This window comes from Tupaia chinensis, unplaced genomic scaffold, assembly GCF_000334495.1.
Source record: "Tupaia chinensis unplaced genomic scaffold, TupChi_1.0 Scaffold000366_1, whole genome shotgun sequence".
Lineage (NCBI taxonomy): Eukaryota > Metazoa > Chordata > Mammalia > Scandentia > Tupaiidae > Tupaia > Tupaia belangeri.
The window spans coordinates 1,020,493-1,040,349 of record NW_006159863.1 but is presented as its reverse complement, the minus strand read 5'-3'; the positions used below and the strand labels follow the sequence as shown (position 1 = coordinate 1,040,349).

The window sequence follows — 19,857 nt, the reverse complement described above, 5'->3', positions numbered from 1 at the left end:
GAAAGAGGTGGTTGCTATCCCACTATTCTCCCACACACTTAGTCACTGGACAGATGTTCACTGGATACCTGCTCTGTGCAATGCACCTTATAGCACATGTCTGATTCTTCACTAACTGCCTGAGAAATGTCTCTTTGCTATTCTCCATCCTTTTGTCAACTAAAAACAACTTCCTCCATCTTCTGTATCTTGCCTCCCTTCAGAAAAATCCCAGACTTCCTTCCTCTAGCCTAACAGAGCATAGTTTTGAACCCACATCTCCTGACTCCAAATATTATGCTTTTTCTTCAACACACCAGACCAAGAACCCTGAGCTCAAGCCCCAGCTCTAGCTATGAGCTTTGAGCTAGTAATGTAAGCCCTCCAGCCTCAGCTTCCTTGGCTTTAAGATCAGGAAATGGGATAATTCACAACTGATAAAACAAGAAGTAGTCACTCACTATAGAGTGAAGACAAATCAGCAAATCACATAACTAATCAATATATCTGGGAATAATCATATTGAACAAAGTGTTGTTCCATTCTTCTATTCATAAGAATATTGTAAAGAAGAAAAAAAACATTTTTAAAGAGATATTTTTGCTATAGGGCGAGTGCACTTGCCAGACAGACAGAGAGAGACAGAGGGACAGAAATCATTCCCAGTGGTGGGGGATGGCCATGCTGCAATCCCTTTTCTTTCATTCTCCTCTCAGGATTTTAGGCATGCATGCACACATGCCTGATGTAAGTTGGGTGCAGGACTCAAACCAGGGTCAACTACATGGGAGTCCAGCAATGTAACCATTATGCCATCTGCTAGTCCCAACAAGAAGAAATTTTTTAAGAAAATCAGTAAATCTTTATACATTAAACACACATAAGAATTTCCATCCATTATTTATTGGGTTGTCAGAAATGTCATGCCATAATTTTTCTTTGTTTTTCTATGCAAAAATGTGTCATGATTTTTCCGACAACCCAATAGAACTAAAATATTTTAAATAGTTAAAAGTTAACTGGTATTTAAAAAAAAAAAACATGAGGGAATGGCAATGCTCTATGGTCTTTCCTAGTTTTAATTTCCTACATTTCTGTGATTTATGATCTATTTGTATGTGGTAATTGTACTAATAATTTTTTGGCATAATTTTTTTCTTGGGTAACTTAAGATCAAATTTCTGTGTCTCAATGGGGATAGGCTTTGTAGAGTTCAGCCAATTCTGCATATATTTACAGACTGTGGTAATATGTTAATTAACTGAAATTAAATGGTTGCATGAAACAAGATACCTCCTGGCCTACTCCAAAGGAAATTGCATACTTCGTATTGGAGAGAAAGGCATTTGTTAAAATTGCACTGGCAGAGAGAAGATAGGGGATTGCCCAGAAGTCAACAGGAAATATTTCAAGAAAAAGGTTGGTTCAGAAGTGTACTGAAATGACAAAAGACCAGCTTCCTCAAGTGGTTGGCGAGAGTGTCAGTTAGGCCTGAACTGAGGCAGAAGACTTTGTAGCTTCACATGACTGTGACAGGGACCAGCAGTGTCCTGGACTAAGACAAATCTGTTAATCAAAAAGAGGAGGGGAAGTCAAACTAAGAGACCCAGAAGTGGGGCAGGATGGTCTAAGTGTGCTTGACAGAAGCACTTAGGTCTAAGGAAGTCATTAGGAAGGGCCTATGGAAATTAAAAAACACAAAGATAAATCTATTGAGTTATCAGAAGGGTCATGATATATTTTACCAATATGCTAGGTACCAAAATTGACTGACCTACAATAAGGTACTGACGTTTATTTATTGACAAGACATTTCTTTCATTAAGAGAAAAAACCTTAAGTCTGTTTTGAAATTATACTATTGTTGGAGATATTGAAGCCAGGTTATCTGGTTCCAAATCTTAGCTATGGTCTTCCAATGGTCTTTCTAGCTGTGTGGCCTATTACCACACACACCTCTCTCTGCCTGAGTTTTTTTATTCATAAACTCAGAACAATGGCAGTATCTCCCTCACAGACTTGCTGGGGGTTAAATGAGCTAATGCATGTAAAGAGCTTAGCATCCCGTCTAGATAGAACCTACCTGGATATTGTGGTGGTTGTCCTACTGATGACTTATTAAAAAGGAAGGCTACAAGAGAGCTGGAAGGTCTGCATTTCTGAAGTCAGAGCCCGAGATACCAGCATGGTGTGGAGTGAAGAAAGAATGCTCAGTGTCAGCTTACCTTCTCTCCAAGCACCAGGGAATTCATTGTGTTCACTTAAGAGAAGGCATTGGTTCCATTTGGACCCAAATGCCTACTGTTTCTTCTATACTCACCATCTCCATCTTCTGTCTTTTCCCCCCAGGAGCCTCCCTGGCATAGGATTCAGACCAAGGATGTCGAATACCTTCAGCTGCTGAAATTGGTGCTGCATCCTTTCTTGAGCCCTTTCAAACATGCCCTCAGCCACCTGCCGGTCCACTCCTCTTCTGATGACATCTTTCATCCTCTCACATGCTTTTTTGCCAGTGATCTGAGCTGCCTCTGGCAAAAATTAGAACCACAGTCACACCACAGAAAGGATTTGCTAAGACCCTTTGGTATCAGTAAGAAATACAAGCAGGCAAGCAAGCAAACAAATACATACATATATGTATATACATAAACATATATGAATATATATATACACACAAACATACACATTTATATTTTTTAAAACATTGAAAATATTTAGATAGTAACTATCATTCAGAAAAACCTAATGAGTGAATTAAACAGAAACTTACAAAATCATACACACATACACATCCACCCCCCAAACCATAGGATACCAAAACAAGAAGGAGCCTTAAAGTGAGTTCACAAATACTTAAAGAAAAGAATGAGAACCAGATCCTGGATTTTATAGTTGAATCAGGTGAGCTGTAGCATGGAGAGGAGACACCTGGTGTCTAGAGACAGGATGGGAAAGAACTGGAAAACACCAGATAGAGTCCCTTAATTCCCTCTTCCCACACCCTCCAATAACCTGGTTTCAATTTACAGACTACAAGTGTTACAGGGACTCAAGATGCTGGAGGACAAATACTTTGAGGGGCAGCAGCAGACAAAGATGCTGAAGAAGGTGACAGAATGGCCCCAAAGGAGGGGGCCATGCAGCCCTTGGTAGCCCCCACCTTCATAACAGGGCTTCAGGTCGTTCTGAACAGAGGTGCTGAGAGACTCATAGATCCTCCTCTTCCTTCTGAGGATGTGTCCCTCCAGGCCTCCCAGGATGGCACTTATCTGAGAAGCCATGTTAACAGAAGACCATTGGGGACCATTCCTTCAATAGTGGCAGGGCGGGCATCTCTGTGCACGGCCCCCATTTCTCTCTGTCTTGTATTATGATTGGCTGTTTATGCCTAGGCAGAAACTTTGTCTTAAACACCTTTATATCCCAAAGTGCTTCCCACAGTGCCTAGACCTACAACTACTCAATGAAAATCTGTGCTCTGTACAATGAACTGAGCTGGGAAGTGGCTGGGTTCAGTTCTGTAGCAGTTAGGACCATGGAAAATACTCTCAGGTTAAAGATGGCATCAAAAAGAGGACTTCGAACACAAGAATTGAACAAATTAAAAATCTGGCATGTTTAAAAAATAATTAATTAATTAATAAATAAATATTTGCTGAGTTGAACTCAGACATGGGGAAGATTCTGGAATGGGTCCTTTTTGGGTGGCCAGGAGAGGTTCATGTAGTCTCTAGTATTGACAGGTAACCTGGGTTGGCTCTGGAAGAAGGTGAGTCCCATACAAGAATCTGCAGTCCTCAAAACTAAAAAATTACCTGCCAAAACAAACAAAAAAACTAATTTCCTTAAGCTTTGGGACAGTATTTCATGATATCAGTTAAAACATTAAAGAGCTTAGTGAAAATGTTATGAGTTGATGGAAATTTTCATACATTTAAGTGTTCTCCAAAGATTCCTGGTAACTGAGTCAGCTTTTTAGCCTCACAGGTACTCTCAACTGCTTATCTGTGGAACAAAGTCTACATCCATGTCTTACAGCTCCCTGGAATCCTTAGGGCCACTTCTCCCTCCCCCATCACATTAGATTCCATGCTTCACAGAGCCTCCTACAAGGTCTGTCCAGAACCTGGGAACTCCAGGGAACAAGTAGGGAGAGACAACCTTCACAATTCACCTGGGAAAAAAGTCACCCCCCTCCACCTCACCATCTCTTCACTTTACAAGAAACTTACCTCCTGGACCAGGAAACTTTTTTTGCAGCTATCATATTTCCAGCCATTTCTTATTCCAATTTCCATCATTTTCTCCTGTAGGGAGTGCTTAAAAGCACAGATATGAGGCATTAAAGCTGATTCAGCAGGCTTCCCAGTCCTGGATGAATATAGAAGACTTAATGTTAGGTGAAGTAAGCCAGACTTTGAAAGACACACATTGTATAACCCTGGTCTGACATGTATCAAATGTCTACACTCTATGGCAGAAATTGAAATTTCAGAAGATATGATGGTAGAAAGGATAAATGTATGTACCAGAGACTATAAGGGAAGGGAGTGGATGGTAGAGGGTGAGTGGGAGAGGCAAAGAGAAGAAACATTTAACAGACCAAAGAAATGTTCTTTGTTGAAAAAAAAAATTCTTTGATTTTAGCTTTATAAAACAAATACATTTTTTAAAAAAAGAAGGAAGCAACGTGAAAGGTTAGAAACAATGGTGGCTATGGTGGGGGTAAAACAAACATGAAGCTATCTGGTGTTCTTTTATTCCATGATAGGCCCTTGACATAGAACCTGTGAAGTCAATGTGACAATGCCCATTTTTCAAATGGAAAAAATTGAGGCTCAGGGAGGACTGCTGATGTAACCAAGGTCACATAGCTGGTAAGAGGCAGAGCCAGGTTTTGAACACTGCTTTAACCTCAAATCTCATACTGCCATACTGTTTCTCCTTGAGAAACTTGAACTACACCTTTAAAATGGATAAGATTTGGAAAATTGAAAAGAAGGGGACTAATTGAAATTAGTCTCCATGAGACAACACAATTAATGAAGTGTCAGATTATTCCAAAAGTAAGAAGCAGCTCACTGTAGAAGAGAGCATAATGTTTAATTCTAGCCCTTTAAAAAACAGTGTTTTTTGTCACGTGGCATGTGCACTCACCATAGAAAGAAAGAGTGAGAGAGCAAAGAGAGCGAGAGAAGGAGAAAGCACCTCCCCAGGGAGGTGGCCATGCCAAAACCCCTTCTCCTCTGCTCTCCTTTCAGGATTTTGGGCACACACACATTTATGTGCCCAGTGTGTTTTTCAAGCTGCCAGATCTAGGACTCAGACTGCAGTCGGCCTTGTGGGATCCAGCCATCTTAACCACCACAGTACTGGGTGGCCCAATCCTAACTCTACTCGTGAGCTGAGTGACATTGGGAAAGTGGTATAATTAATTCTTCTGAATCTCAGATTGTTCACATGGCAGAAGATGGAAGCCACTTTATAGGATTATGGGGAGCATTAGGTGAGCTAATGCCTGCAAAGCATTTATTTGCACAGTCCCGGGACCTCTCAGTCGCTCCTTGCTACCCTCCAGCCAGCTTCAACAGAGGCTGGTCCTGGGCAGCAATGCAGGGGAAGGTCGGAAAGGCACCTTGGAGGCAGGTAGAATGTCTTAGATGCCATTCTAAGGAACCTGGAGTTTATCCCACAGACTCATAAATAGGAGTAGGATGGGCATAGGGGAAATGGCATGATCCAAGATGTGTTTCAAGGTGGGGGCAGAGAAAGGGGTGGGGTTGATAGGACACAAACAAAGGTGGGAGACCGCTCGAGCAGTAGCGGGTGAACAGCCAGGGAAAATGCCAGCAGGGAAGAAAAGGGAGACAGGACAGGACTGAGCTTGGGGATTAGGAGATTCTGTTTCTGTTGATGGAGGGAAAGAATTGGACATCAAGAAAGGAGGGAAGGAGGAGGCACCGACAAGGTGCACTTTTTGACCTGTGCCATGCGTGAGCAGGTCGTGTGTCAGTCACACACAGCGTCCTCAGTGAGCCTCTTTTCTTTATGCATTCAGGGAAAGTTTGGGAGGATATGTGTTTGTTTAATTCCACCCTCTCCAATCAAAATACCCTATCCTGGGCTCAGATCCATAAGAAAATGTATCCCCTGCTGCGCGTATGAGATATTTGAAAAATAAAGGGAATCATAATATTAGTCTGAAAGCAACATCTCACTCTGTACTCCAGGTCACCATGGGAAATTGTTAAGTAAACCAAACCAAGACTTTTGTGTTTTGCCAAAGACTAAGCTTTCCTCCTCAAGTTACAGGCTACTCTTTACACGTCCAGATCCAAAGTATAAATTCTTAAAGATGAGACTGGCTTGATGTTCTTCAGATGTTTGTTCACGAAGGCTCAAGATGACAGATCCTTTACCTAAAAATGCTTCCAAACACAGGATCGATTTGGTCATAGATGGGCTGAGTGATGGCTTCGTTCAGGTCGATTCTTGCCAGGGTCCTTGAGGCATAGATGCCATTTTTCAGACAAACAGCTTTCAGAGTCTGGTGAAAACCTTGGTTTCCTTTACTCCTCTAGATAATTGAACAATGAATTAGTAGAGTTAATAGGCATTAATCAGAAGGTCACAGGATCAGAATTGCATTGCCTTTGGTTAAAGAATGTTACCAAGAATTACAGAAAAGGGTAGAGAGAACATGATCTTTAAACATATCATTCAGCCAGACAGGGAGGACTGGGGCCAGGCTGGCTGGGTGCCCTCTCCCTGAACTGCTGTGATCACAACTCTTCTCACACAATTTCTCATTTTTCAGTTTACTCTTTCTTCAGGCCCCTGTACTAGGCCATTTGCTCACTGATCAGGCACAATGCTGTGGCCATCTTTAAATCCTCAGCACCTAGCAATGACTGAACTAGTGCTTCATAAATATTTGTTAAATGAGCAGTTATTGAATGAATGAATGGATGGTTGGTTGGATGGATGGATGGAAATATGCCATGTAGGGGCCAGCAGATGGTATGGTGGTCAAGGCACCAGACTCCCACAAGGCCGACCACAGTTTGAATCCTGGATCTGGCAGCTTACTTTCTCACTTTCCCTCTCTCTCTGTCTCTCTCTAGTAATATCATGTGTCCTATAGTAAATTTAAAACAATACGTTGTCAGAGGGTATGTCCACTCACCAGAGAAAGACAGAGAGGAAGCACCCGCTTCCCAGGGGTTGTGGTTACGTCACAATCCCATCTTTTCCATTTCTCCATCCTGTTGGGATTTGGGGCACTCATGCGAATGTGTCAGGTGTGTCTTTCAAGCTACCAGGGCCAAGATTCAAACCACAGTTGACCACATGGGCTATTGCTCCTTTAACCACTAGGTTATGAGACCGACCCATTTCAGCTAATTTTTACAACAACCCTGTGACATTGGTACATGGTTTTGTTCATTTTACACATGAGGAGCATGAGGCACAAAGAGGTTAAATAACTTACCATGGCCACACTGCTGGTATATGGGGAGACTGAGATAGAAACCAGAGCCCATGCCCTGCACAGGTGAGACATGCTGCCTCCTAGCAGTCATGCCTTGTACGCAACAGCCCTTGTTACATGAAGAAACAAATGAATGCACCAAGCTTTATTACTTTTAGGGGATTTGCATACATTAAACTATTAATTGGTTGACAATTACAAGTAGCTATAATAGTTTGTAGAGTACAGTTTAGAGGATTCTATTAGGGTTGGGCATCAGGTTCTGAAGCTAGACAGGCCTTGGATAGATGTGGAGCCTGTGTGTGGCCATGGAAAAGTTATTCCACCTTTCTAAGGCTGTAAAATTAAAGCAGTAATAGCAGTGTTTGCCACACCAAATTATTATGGGGACTGGATTAAGAAATGAACAATAACTGGTACCAGAGTAAGAAATTTGCTCATGTTTGCTAGATGAATGAATGAATGCATTACATGCATGGATAGTCAGCTATGTGTAGAAGACACTGTAGCTCTCATCTTCCTTTGTCAAAACTTCTCCAAGCACCCCCAAATCTTCCCTACCTATTTACTCTTTCAGCTTTTCATTCTTTCAGCATTTATTCTTTGTGTTATTCTTGAGTTATCTCCTACTTCTCTTTCATCCCAATTGCAGTACCCGTGCCAACTAATCAGAGACTGAAATGACCTTTGACCTAAAACACACAGGTAATAACAGCCAGGAGAAGGCCATATTTTAGAAAGCTAGTATCTCCACATGTATGAAAAGGCTACCGAAATGTAGGCACTCCATTACCCACAACCTTTTCACACAGTTTTCACTGCTCGTGTTCCAGCTCTCCTACCTGTATTAAAAACAACTACCCTAACATTCTATCTGCACTACTCCCAGCTCGAGAGACTTCAATCTCATCCTTGCCACTTGAGCAGCATTGCCCATCACCCCTTACTCTTATTTTTTTTTTTTTTTTTTTAGGTTTTTGTCACAGAGCATGTATGCTCAGTGGAAAGAGAGAGACAGTGAGAGGGAAAGTGAGAACTCACTCCTCAGCAGGATGGCCACACTGCAATCCCTTCTCCTCCATTCTTTTCTCAGGATTCTGGGCATGCACACACACATGCCTAGCATGATTTTCAAGCCATCATGTGACCTTATTTGAAAATAATGTCTTTAAGGAGGTAATTAAAGTCAATGAGGTCATAAGGGTAGGGTACCAATTCAATAGGATTAGTGGCTTTATAAGAGGAGGAAGAAACTCAGGAGCCCTTCCTCTGTCTCTTGCATTCAAGGAAACAGCAAGAAAGTGTCTGACTGCAAGCAGGGAGGAGAGCCCTCCCCAGGCCTTGTTCAACTGCTGGCAGCTTGATCTCAGACTTTAAGCCTTCAGAACTGTGAGAAAATTAATTTCTGTTATTTAAGCCACACAGTCTGTGGTTTTATTATGGCAGTCCTAGCAAACTAATGTAATTGGCCTCTTTTTGCACTCCTTAGTCTTAAATAAATACTGCCTTGCACTTACATTTTCAGCCCTCACGCATACAATTAATTTAAAAATAAAATCATAATTTGCATGCCAAGTGAGAGGTTACAAGATGTGTGTGTGTGTGTGTGTGTGTGTGTTTAATCTAATTAATCCTGCCATCAACACCACAAGGTAGACAAGGCAAGCATTTAGCATCCCCACATTACAGAAGAAAAAAAAAGTTTTTAAAATGTACTTACATCTTAAATGGGTTCAGGGCCTTGCCCAGTGATTCTCAGTGGCTGTCTGGTGAACCTTTAAATTTCTTTGGTCCCCGTTGAACAATTCCCTGTATGTGCTTTTCTACATGTGATTCTCACTCACTCCTGCCCGCGTCTAGCTCTTCATTTCATTGACAAGCAGTGGGATAATTTAAAAAGAGCTTGGGGACCAGCCTAACCTCACAAAATATCCCAAGTTTTTCCTGAAAAGGGTCACTCACCACCAGGCATGCCCCAAGGATGCGTCGGTAGGAAATCCGGGCTTCCCTTCTTGTAGGGGCAGCTCGATGTGGGCAAAGCACTGCCCAATGGCCTTCTCCAGCTGCTCTATCTTCTCCTCCACAAACCTCCGCAGGCCACTCAAAAGCACATGTTCATTCTAGGGACAATGAACAAAAGGAGCATCAGGTCACCCCCTCCCAAAGGCACCTTTTTCTTAAATGTGGCTTACTCTACGTTTGTCACCAGTGAAGATTTAGTTTGAGGCAGTCACCCAAAGTTGGCTTCTCTGTATTGTCCCCATAAGGCATCCCTCAGTACACAGACCCCTTTGGGCTGTGTGGATTGTAGAACAGAGTAAGTATATGCCTGCTGCAACTTTTATCAGATACATAACCCATCAGGCAGTTTGGAGAAGTAACAATCCAAGTAAAAATCCAGTTGTTATTAAAACAGATTTTTCCAACGGCATACTTTTTTTTTCTTTATTCGTGATAGTGATTGCATTTGCACACATAAGACTGGGAATGACAGAGAGAGCAGGTCATGCCATGATCTCCTCCTCCAGGCTCCCGATCTTGGGCACTCGTGCGAGTCCCTGGTATGTTTCAGGCTGAGTGCTGGGAATCCAAACAGTGGTAGCCATGTGGAATCCAGCTTCTCTTGAGCAGTGCATTACTGTGTGCCACAGAGTCAGCCTGATAACATCCTATTTGACAAATATTTAATGAGCTTTGACTTTGCACAGAGCTGTTCTAATGTGCATACAAATCACCAAGAGATCTCCTTAACATCTGAGAGCTTAGGATTTTACATTTCTAGACAGCCCCCAGAGAATGCTGATCTTCTGAGCACTGGACCACACTCTATTTTTGTTTGCCTTTGTTTTGTATTTTAAGTTTTTGCCATAGGGCATATGCACTTGCTGGAGAGAGACAGAGACGGTGAGAGGGAAAGTGAAAAACCATCTCTTCTTTAAAATTTGTGTTTTTTAATAAGTCATGGAAAGAAAATCTATGGCAAGATTTTCACATCTCACTCTCAATAAATCTCTTGGCATGAACAAAAGAGTGGTAACAAAGGAAAGATCTGGGAATAAATGAACAATAAAAAGGAAAAGACTGCACTTAGGAATAAACTGGACCTTGAGATGACATTATTAACTTCCTATCTGTTCTGAAAAATAACGACTGTTCATTTAAAACCACTAACTACTCCAACTCTAAATTTTTGGTTAGAGTCACAACCTTGAAAAAGTGATCGATTGAGGCCAGCAGGTGGCATGGTAGTTAAGGCGCTGGAATTCCTCATGGCAGAATGTAGTTTGAGTCCCATACCTGACAGCTTGAAAATAATGCCAGGCACATATGCGTGCATGCCCAAGATCCTGAGAGGAGGCTAGAGTGAACAGGATGGAGGCATGGCTCCCTTCACCCAGGGGGAGATTTCTCACTTTCCCTTTCTCTGTTTCTCTCTCTTTTTCTCTCTCCCCAGCAAGTGCACACACCCTGTGGCCCAAAAAACATAAACAGAGGGACCAGCAGTTAGCAGAATGGCTATGTCACTGGACTCCCATGTAGTCGACCATGGTTTGAGTCCCAGACCTGGTGGCTTAAGCTCACGCCGGGCGCGTATGCATGTGTGCCCAAGATCCCGAGAGGAGAATGGAGGAGAAGGGATTGCAGTGTGGCTATCCCCCCTGGGGGGTTATTTCTCGCTTTCTGTCTCTCTGTCTCTCTGTCTTTCCAGCGAGCGCACGCATGCTATAGCAAAAACTTCTCAAAAAAATAAATAAATAAAAATCAATCATGCATATTTTTAGATTTGACTTTTCAGAATTAAAGGAACCGATCAAACTCTTGCCTTCCAACTTTCCGTCAAAGAACTAAGACTAAGACCAATGCCTGAGGCCAAGAAATTTTGAGGAGAGAAGCTGGCAACTCCCTCACAGACTATCACGGGAATGCCAGTTGGTACCCTTCTCCTCTTTGTTTTCTATACCCTGGAGTCTGGATGAAAGGGTGAGACCAAGCCCCTCCATGGCTTGCATCTCTGAGTTAGCAAAGAAGAGCACATGGGGCAGGCACTTCTGGCCCCGTAAAACATCTTGTCCTTGTATTTGTAAGACACACCAACCACACACCACACCAAGTATGATTCGTTTTCCATCAGCACTTCCAAAAGCAATCTTGTGTTGGGCAGAGGGGCCAATTTCACCCTGAAGAACTTTTTCAGGAAGTTGCAAGGTCAAAACTATTTCAGAGAATGAAAGTCAAACTTGAAAAATCTCAGATTCCAGTTTTCTTTTGTTTCTATCTCTTATATCTATACCAAAGCAAGGCATAAGAAATATGATGAAAAAGTAAATTTTGCTCTATGTGCCACTTATGCAACAATGTTCAAATGTGGGCATTTGGTCCAAGCTGCAATGTCTTCAGCTGGTGTTGCTTACTTTCACATTCAAGTCTGGTCGTGAGTATTCGCCTTTCCTTGCCACCCATGGTGCCACCCCAGGCGCTTTTCCCATTCTTTGACCTCTCATAGAGCCTTACTGATGAACTTTCTCTGTCCCTTCCCTGTCCTGGCTTAGGAAGAAGTCAGACAACTTGATTGTGCAAATCAGGTGGGGTGTAAGCAACTGTCGACATAAATGAACACTAACCAAGCAAGAAAAGCAAAGGCTATTACTGAGTGCTTGCTATAGCAAGTCAGCCATCATTGCTTGAGATCGCCAGAAACTCAAAGACAGGCAGAGAAATACAAAAACTTTACAGTAGAGAAAAGGGAAGATTTCAGGCCCTGATTGGAGGCCACTGCTCTGAGAAAGCTGGAGGCAAGCTAACTAACTGTATCTCTAACTGCTCTCTGTTACAGATACAGATTTGGCTCTCTCTGGTTGGTTGTAAGTTAGGGAAAAGCACAAAGATTAAGTAAATTATTAATCAGGTCCTAGCCATTTGGGGCTAATTATTATAGAAGTTATTGTTCAGCTTCCTGAATTATTACTGAATTGATGACAGCCAGACTACAAGTCTGACTTTATAGACATTGGGCTAGCTTTCTGGACTGTTTATTGTAGATAAGGGTTTGATTTTTCCAGCAGGTTGCTAGAGGTTGTAAGTCAGACTTCTATTTTTACATACAATTTGGCTATTGTCTATTTGTATATTAAGTCTCTCACAAAAAAAAAAGCAAGCACTCAGTGATTGATAAAAGCTAGATTTTTCTCCAAAACACTCCAAGCTCTAATATAGCAGTTTATCCCTCTTATTTTAGGGTAAGAAAAGACAGAAAAGAAAGGAAGAAAGGAAGAAAGGAAGGAAGGGAGGGAGGGAGGGAGGGAGGAAAAGAAGACAGGGAGGAAAGGAAGGAAGGAAAGAGAGAAAAAGAAGTAATAGAGAGAAGAAAGAAGAAGAAGAAAGAAAGAAAGAAAGAAAGAAAGAAAGAAAGAAAGAAAGAAAGAAAGAAAAAAGAAAAGATAAAAAGAAAAAGACAGAAGGTAATCCATCTAAAAGACAATCTTGTCCATTACTTTGAGAAAAGAAATTTTAACTAGTTCCCCAGAAGGTCTTCATTCTAGACAGTGAAGATAAATATCTAAACTTTCTTGAAATTCCCACCTAGTGTCTCTCTTGTATTAATTTACTGCACTGCTCTGAGTCTGGGATTCTGACAGAAACCCACAGACAGAGCCTAGCAGTTAAAGGAGCTAGATCCCACATGGCCAGCTCCAATTCGAATCCCAGTCAGGAAAAACAAGCCAGGCATATGTGCATGTATGTCCCCAAACCCAACAGGATGAAAACTGGAGGGTAGGGGATTGTGGCATGATCACACCCAACTGGAGGGTGCTTTCTTTCTCTTCTTCTCCCCCTCCCTGGTGAGCATATGCATCCTTTTGCAATAAGAAAGAAAGAGAGAGAGAGAGAGAAAAGAAAGGAAGAAAGAAAGGAAGGAAGGAAGGAAGGAAGGAAGGAAGGAAGGAAGAAGAGAGAGAGAGAGAGAGAAAGAAAGAAAGAAAGAAAGAAAGAAAGAAAGAAAGAAAGAAAGAAAGAAAGAAAGAAAGAAAGAAGGAAGGAAAGAAAGAAGGAAAGAAGGAAGGAAGGAAAAAGAAAGAGGGAAAAAGAAATGACAGATAAAACTTTACTGGGCTGTTCACATAAACACATCTCTCCCAGATTACCATGAATTGTCTATATTCCACTAGAAGTAAACTGAATCAGTCCTGCCAGCCATCATTTAAACACATTCCATCTGGTTCCAGACATGGGAGAGAAGAAAAATAGCTCTTTTTACATTTTTCTCTCAGTTCATCTGCTCCAGGTAAAATAGTATTCCCTTCTCTTTTACCCAAATGTTACCACTTTAACCCTTATTTATCTTTTTGTCCTCTTAGTCTCTAAACGTCACATTTTTCTTTAATATGAAAAGACAAAATACTTTTCTTTTTTTCTTTTTCTTTCTTTTTTTTTTTTTTTTTGCCTATAGCAATAGGGCGCATGCGCTCACCAGACAGAGAGAGACAGAGAGACAGAAAGCGAGAAAGTGCCCCATGGCTGATGGCCACACCACAATCCCTTCTCCATTCTCCTATCGGGATCTTGGGCACACACGCACATGGGCCCGGCATGAGTTTAAGCCACTGAATCTGGTATTTGAACTGCAGTTGACTACATGGGAGTCCAGAGACATAGCCATTATGCTAACTGCTGGTCCCAAAATACCGTACTTTTCTAACTTGGTTAAGGAGAGTATTCTGCCCAATGGGGAGAGAAAAAATATATATTCCTCAAGGTATCTCTCATACCAGCAGCTTTTCCGTGGAGCTGAAACTGTCTGTGAGGAGCAGCAGGCCAAAGGCTTCGGTGATATACTTGGTCACTGTCCTCCTCTTCTCATCCAAGAGCCTTTTTCTGATATATTCTCTTAACCTTGGGATTCCTGCAATTCATAGGCAGCACAAGCAATTTTAAAAGACTAGAAGTTTGCAGTCAAGAGAATTCATAATAGTTAAACTATCAGAACAATTGTCTGAATGAACCATTGGGGTCTCACATAGGCTAGACCACCTTTCTGATGAACTCTTTTCCCCATATCTATTATCTACAACAATGAATGGTATATCAGTAATGCTAAATATTAATTGTACTCAGCTGTATCAAGGAAGTATGTAACAGGCTGAGGTTTTTGGTTTTTGTATTTTTTTTAGAGAGATTTTTTGCTATAGGATGCATGTGCTTGCTAGGGAGACAGAGAGACAAAAAGCAAAATATCACCTCTCAGCGGGGTGCAATCCCTTCTCCTTTATCCTCTTGGGATTTTGGGCACACATGCACACATGCCCAGTGTGAGTTTCAGGCAGCCAGGTCCAGGACTAGAACCACAGTTGGCCACATGGGAGTCCAGCAGTGTAACCATTACACCATATGCTGGTCCCACAGGTTGGAGTTTTGTTTTGTTTTGTTTTGTTTTGTTTTGTTTTGTTTTGTTTTGCTTTTTAAGGAGTCCTTTCCTTTGAATTAGTACTCATCTGCATAGTTGAACCAAAGGAACATTTCTAGAGTCTCAGTTCTTTGGATCCCTTCAATTTTTTCTATGTCAAGTAGCCCTTAATAGGGTTTACTATAAAAAAGCAACAAGAACCTCTGATGCATGAAATTCTAGATCAGAAACTCACTCTCATTCTACTCCTTTGCCAGTCACAAGCTGATAGATGCCATCCGACCCTTTCCCCCATATTCCTAAACGTGGCAATTCTTAAATGTTATCCATTACATACACCAGGCTAATTTTGTCTTTTGTTCCATTATTTATAAATGAAGTAGCCTCTTTGTTTATTGGAACATTTCACAATTTCTGCTCCTTATATTCCTCACATCTAAGAAAATTGCACACATGCTTTAATCCACCTAATCTCAGGTGAAAGACCAGCTCAGACCTTGCCTGCTCTTCAAGTTTTCATTGCACACTCTAGTCCACACAGACCTCTGGATTCTCTGCCCTTCCACTCTACTCAGTGTCAGCACCATTTAATTGGGCCTCATTTTTTTTTCTTTAATTTTTAACATGGGTTAGTATTAGCCCCTCATGAAGACTTTTAAATTCTAAGGAGAAAGGGGTCATGCCTTATACATTTTCTACCTCATTGACCAAACACATAATAGACCCTCAGAAACACTTCTGATAGCCATAGATGGGGAGTTAAGGAATCTCAAGCCAAATAAGAAATGACAACATGGTAAGATTTGGAGGGGAAAATAATTATATTCTCAGGCATTACAATAGAGTGAAGAGGGGGGAAATTAAATATATATAAAATGAATATATATAAAACAAATATACAGAAGCATGTAACATATATACATATATATCATCACAAGTATTTTTAATAGGTATATAAACTGTGGCAAGTTGAAAAAAATTTTGTATGTGACACAAAAAGTTCTAGAGCAGGAAATTCAGAGTGCTGAGCTTAATCTTGAGAATTGAAGAGATGGACATAAAAAATATAAATTACCAGTTTCCTCCTCAGTGAGGGTGGCCTGCTGCCAATACTCCTGAGCACTGACTGTGTACACCAGGTCTGAGGCTTCCAGAATCTTGGAGTCAGCCGGAAGTTTTCTCTGAAGTGAAAGAGACACACCAGGAACAGAATGACTCAGACATGCCAAGGAAACAACACGCAGGCTTCACGAGAGCCTTCAGCAAATGTCAGCTCACTCATTTTCAGTTCCACCAGGGTCCCGTGAGGGACAGACACCATTCTAAATGTCAGGTGTCACCATCTCTCCTAACAGTCAGAAGTTGTAAGTAAATTGCTGAATAGAAACTATTCTCTCGGGCCAACAGGTGGCCTGGTGGTTAAGGCACTGAATCTTACATGGCTGACTCCAAGGTTCAAGTCCTGGAATTGGTGGCTTGAAAAACAGGCCTACAGGGTGTGTACATGCCCAAAAATCTCAAGAAGAGAACGGAGGAGAAGGGATTGCAATATGGCCCTCTCCCCACCACACCTGGGGGGGAGGGTGAGTTTTCACTTTTTCTCTCTCTGTCTTTCCCTGTCTCTCTCCAGCAAGCAGACACATCCTATGGCAAAACTGAAAACAGTGTGGAAGGAGGGTGGAAGAGGAGAAGAATGTAAGGAAGGAAATTAGAGAGAAAAAATAGAGAGGTAAGACATTTGTGGGACACAGAAATGGTACCTGTTGATGATGACATATATAGTATTCTTTTTTTTTTTTTTTTGGGGGGTTTTTAACTATAGGGGGGGGTGGTTCATCAGCTATAGGGCTCAGGTCCTCACCAGAAAGACCATCAGACAGAGAGAGACAGAAAGCGAGAAAGCATCCCCCAGAGGGGATGGCCACGCCGCAATCCCTTCTCCTCCATTCTCCTCTCGGGATCTTGGGCACGCACACACACACGACCGGCGTGAGTTTTAAGCCACTGGGTCTGGAATGCGAACCGCGGTCGACTACGTGGGAGTCCAGCAACATAGCCATTATGCTAACTGCTGGTCCCAACATATATAGTATTCTTAACTGGACTGGTCTGAGGTATATTTCATGTTGAGTAAATTCTCTATACAAGCTAAACGATGTACAGCAATCAAATGTATAAAAATAATAATAATAATAAAAAGCAATGTTATGTGCATACTAGAAAACTTTTTGAAAAGTTTTTCATAATACTCCACCCATAGACAACCATCACGAATATTTTTATATATTTCATTTCAGTATTGTTTCTACAAACATTTTTTTAACATCATTAAGATCGTTGTATGAGGAGTCTTCAAAAAGTTCATGAAAATGCATATTATGAAAAAAATGCATGAATTTCAAAATGATTTGGACCGAAATAAACCCAGATCTTAATTTCTTTATTTCATCAACTTTGAAGTACCACCATATATAGATTGTGTATATAAATTTTGGTACCTTAATACTACAATGTTTCACATCACTGTTATTTAAAATCTTCATGAATGTCATTTTTAATAAAAATCATTTCGTTTTTAAAAAAATCTAAATTAAAAAAAAAAGAAAAGAAAGAAATGGTTCATATGGCTGGGCTAGCCCATAGCACAGTGATTAAACTCTGTGCATATGGAGACAGGTCTCACGTGGCCATCTTGAAAAACACACTGGGTATGTGTGCATGCACACCCAAAATCCTAATGGGATAAAGAAATGGAGGAAGGATTGTGGTGTGACCACACTCCATTGGAGGGTACTCTTTCTTTCTTTCTCTAGGGATTATGTATGCCTTCTGGCAATAATTTTTTTTAAAAAAAGAAATTCTTCTCTTGGGGGTTAAAAGTGTCAGTTTTAGAAGGAAATATATAGAGAAAATAGTTTAAAAGTTTATTTCAATATTCAGAGAGGGGAAGTACCAGGATCATTTAAAAATAAATAAATAAAAAGGGACATTTCAAAGACAACGGTGTGTTGGAGCCAGCTTGTACCAGCTCCTGATGGCCAGTTTTGAGCATCACTTCAGTGGTATCCTGAAATTGGCAATGATGAAAGTATTTACACCATAGGAATTAGGAAATAATATAAACTGGGTTTTTTTGTTTGTTTGTTTGTTTTAACAAAGAGCCGGTCATTAAACATTTACCAGCACGACACTTGTTAAAGGTCCTATAAGCCTGAAAGTTTCTTAGCCAAGTGGTCAGTGATTAATCATACACATTTTAAGGCAGAATAAAATGGAAGGAAATAATGGATTTTAAAGTCAGAAGATTAAGAATTATTTGTGAAAACTTTTTATGATTACAAAAACATCATAACTACCCACTTAATATATACCGAGTGTTCACACTCTATGACTGAAATTGACGAGCTAAAGGATGTACAAACACAAGACATGGGTGTGAATGCCAGATGTGGTGTGTGTGGAGTGGGGCCTGGGGAAGGACATTTGGAGGAGGGATACGGAGACAGAGCATTGTCGGGACGGGGAGGTAGTGTTGTTATATTTTGATCAACTGGTCTGGGAGAAATGTTCACATATTGAAAAGTTCACTTTGTAAGCTAAATAATGCGATTGAATGTATAAAAAAAAGTAAATAAATAGATAAAATTAAATTAAAAAAAGAAAAACATCATAACTGAGAAGTCATACTACGATTAAACATAAATATTGTTCTATAATTTTTCATTCTTCTTGATTAGGAGTAAAGTCACAGAGAGTGTACATATGTGTATGTGAGTACTTGGGGAATATAAAACAGTAAAGTTGCTAATCTCTTTCTGATGCAAAGATATAAAAGAGCTGAGTGAGAGGAGGCCCTATAATCCTTTGGGATTGGTGAAAATCATATTTGGCAAATTGTAAGCGCTTGTCGTTAAGGCTGTACTTAAGCACAGACTGTTGACTGCCTGAGACCCTATGCGCTGTATTGAGTTAGGGCTAAGCTCTCCCTCATGGCACTTGGAGACATTCCCTCTTTATTTTATGGTGCTGAGGATGGAATTCTGACTACTTTTTCCTATTCCAAAGTCCTTTCCAGGAGGCTTGAGAGAAACACTCTACAAACATTAACAGACCATTGATAGCTGGATGCTACATCCTGACCCAGGTATAGTGTCTTATGAAGTATTGTAAGCCTTCTTATCTCTCAGAGTAAAACATAGACATTTTTTTGCTGATTTCTCAGAAACAAAAACTTATGCTTTTCTTTCGCCAATCACTAACATGAGAATTTCAAATTCACCTATAACCTATAACCTACAAGACCTCCCCTCCATCCCTGCTTCCAGATATCCCACCTTTTGAGGTGAGGCCAATGTAAAGGACTCCAACATGAGAATTTCAAATTCACCTATAACCTACAAGACCTCCCCTCTATCCCTGCTTCCAGATATCCCACCTTTTGAGGTGAGGCCAATGTAAAGGACTCCTTAGGCTAATTGACAACTCTCCTGCTCTCAGAACTAAATAAAAGGAACTACTGTAGCTCAGCACTCTGAGAAACATTCTTGTCTTTCTCCAGGTCAGTCTCTCAATTTCATGCTTAGTAATAAAGCACATTAATTATTATTTCTACAAAATTGGTTATTTCTACTGACAGCATCTAGCTCAGGCTCTCATCACTTCCCACCCAGATGACAGGAGGTCTCCTAACTCTTTAGAAGAGTAAAGCCATAGAGAGTGTACACATGTATGTATGAGAACTTGGGGAGGTGACGGGAGTATAAAACAGTAGAGTTGTTCATCTCTTTCTGATGCAAAGATTTAAAAGAGCTGAGTGAGTGGTGGTGGGCAGGTGGCATGGTGGTTAAAGGCACTGAACTCCCACATGGCCTACTGTGGTTCAAGTCCTGAACCTGACCACTTGGCTTCTCACTTTCTCTCTCTCTCTCCCTCTCTCTCTCTCTCTCTCTCTCTCTCTCTCTCTCTCCCTCTCTCTGTCCTCTCT

At 41.0% G+C, this 19,857-nt stretch overlaps 1 protein-coding gene across 1 annotated transcript in view; it reads right to left on the bottom strand.

Moving 5' to 3' along the window:
• The window catches only part of NUGGC (nuclear GTPase, germinal center associated), a 56,894-nt gene that overhangs the window by 8,002 nt on the left and 29,035 nt on the right, over positions 1-19,857 (bottom strand). The window contains 8 exon segments of the mRNA XM_006153216.3: positions 2,371-2,507; positions 3,140-3,248; positions 4,212-4,350; positions 6,399-6,556; positions 9,434-9,477; positions 9,480-9,591; positions 14,239-14,372; positions 15,949-16,054. Coding sequence (XP_006153278.1) covers positions 2,371-2,507; positions 3,140-3,248; positions 4,212-4,350; positions 6,399-6,556; positions 9,434-9,477; positions 9,480-9,591; positions 14,239-14,372; positions 15,949-16,054 — 939 coding nt within the window.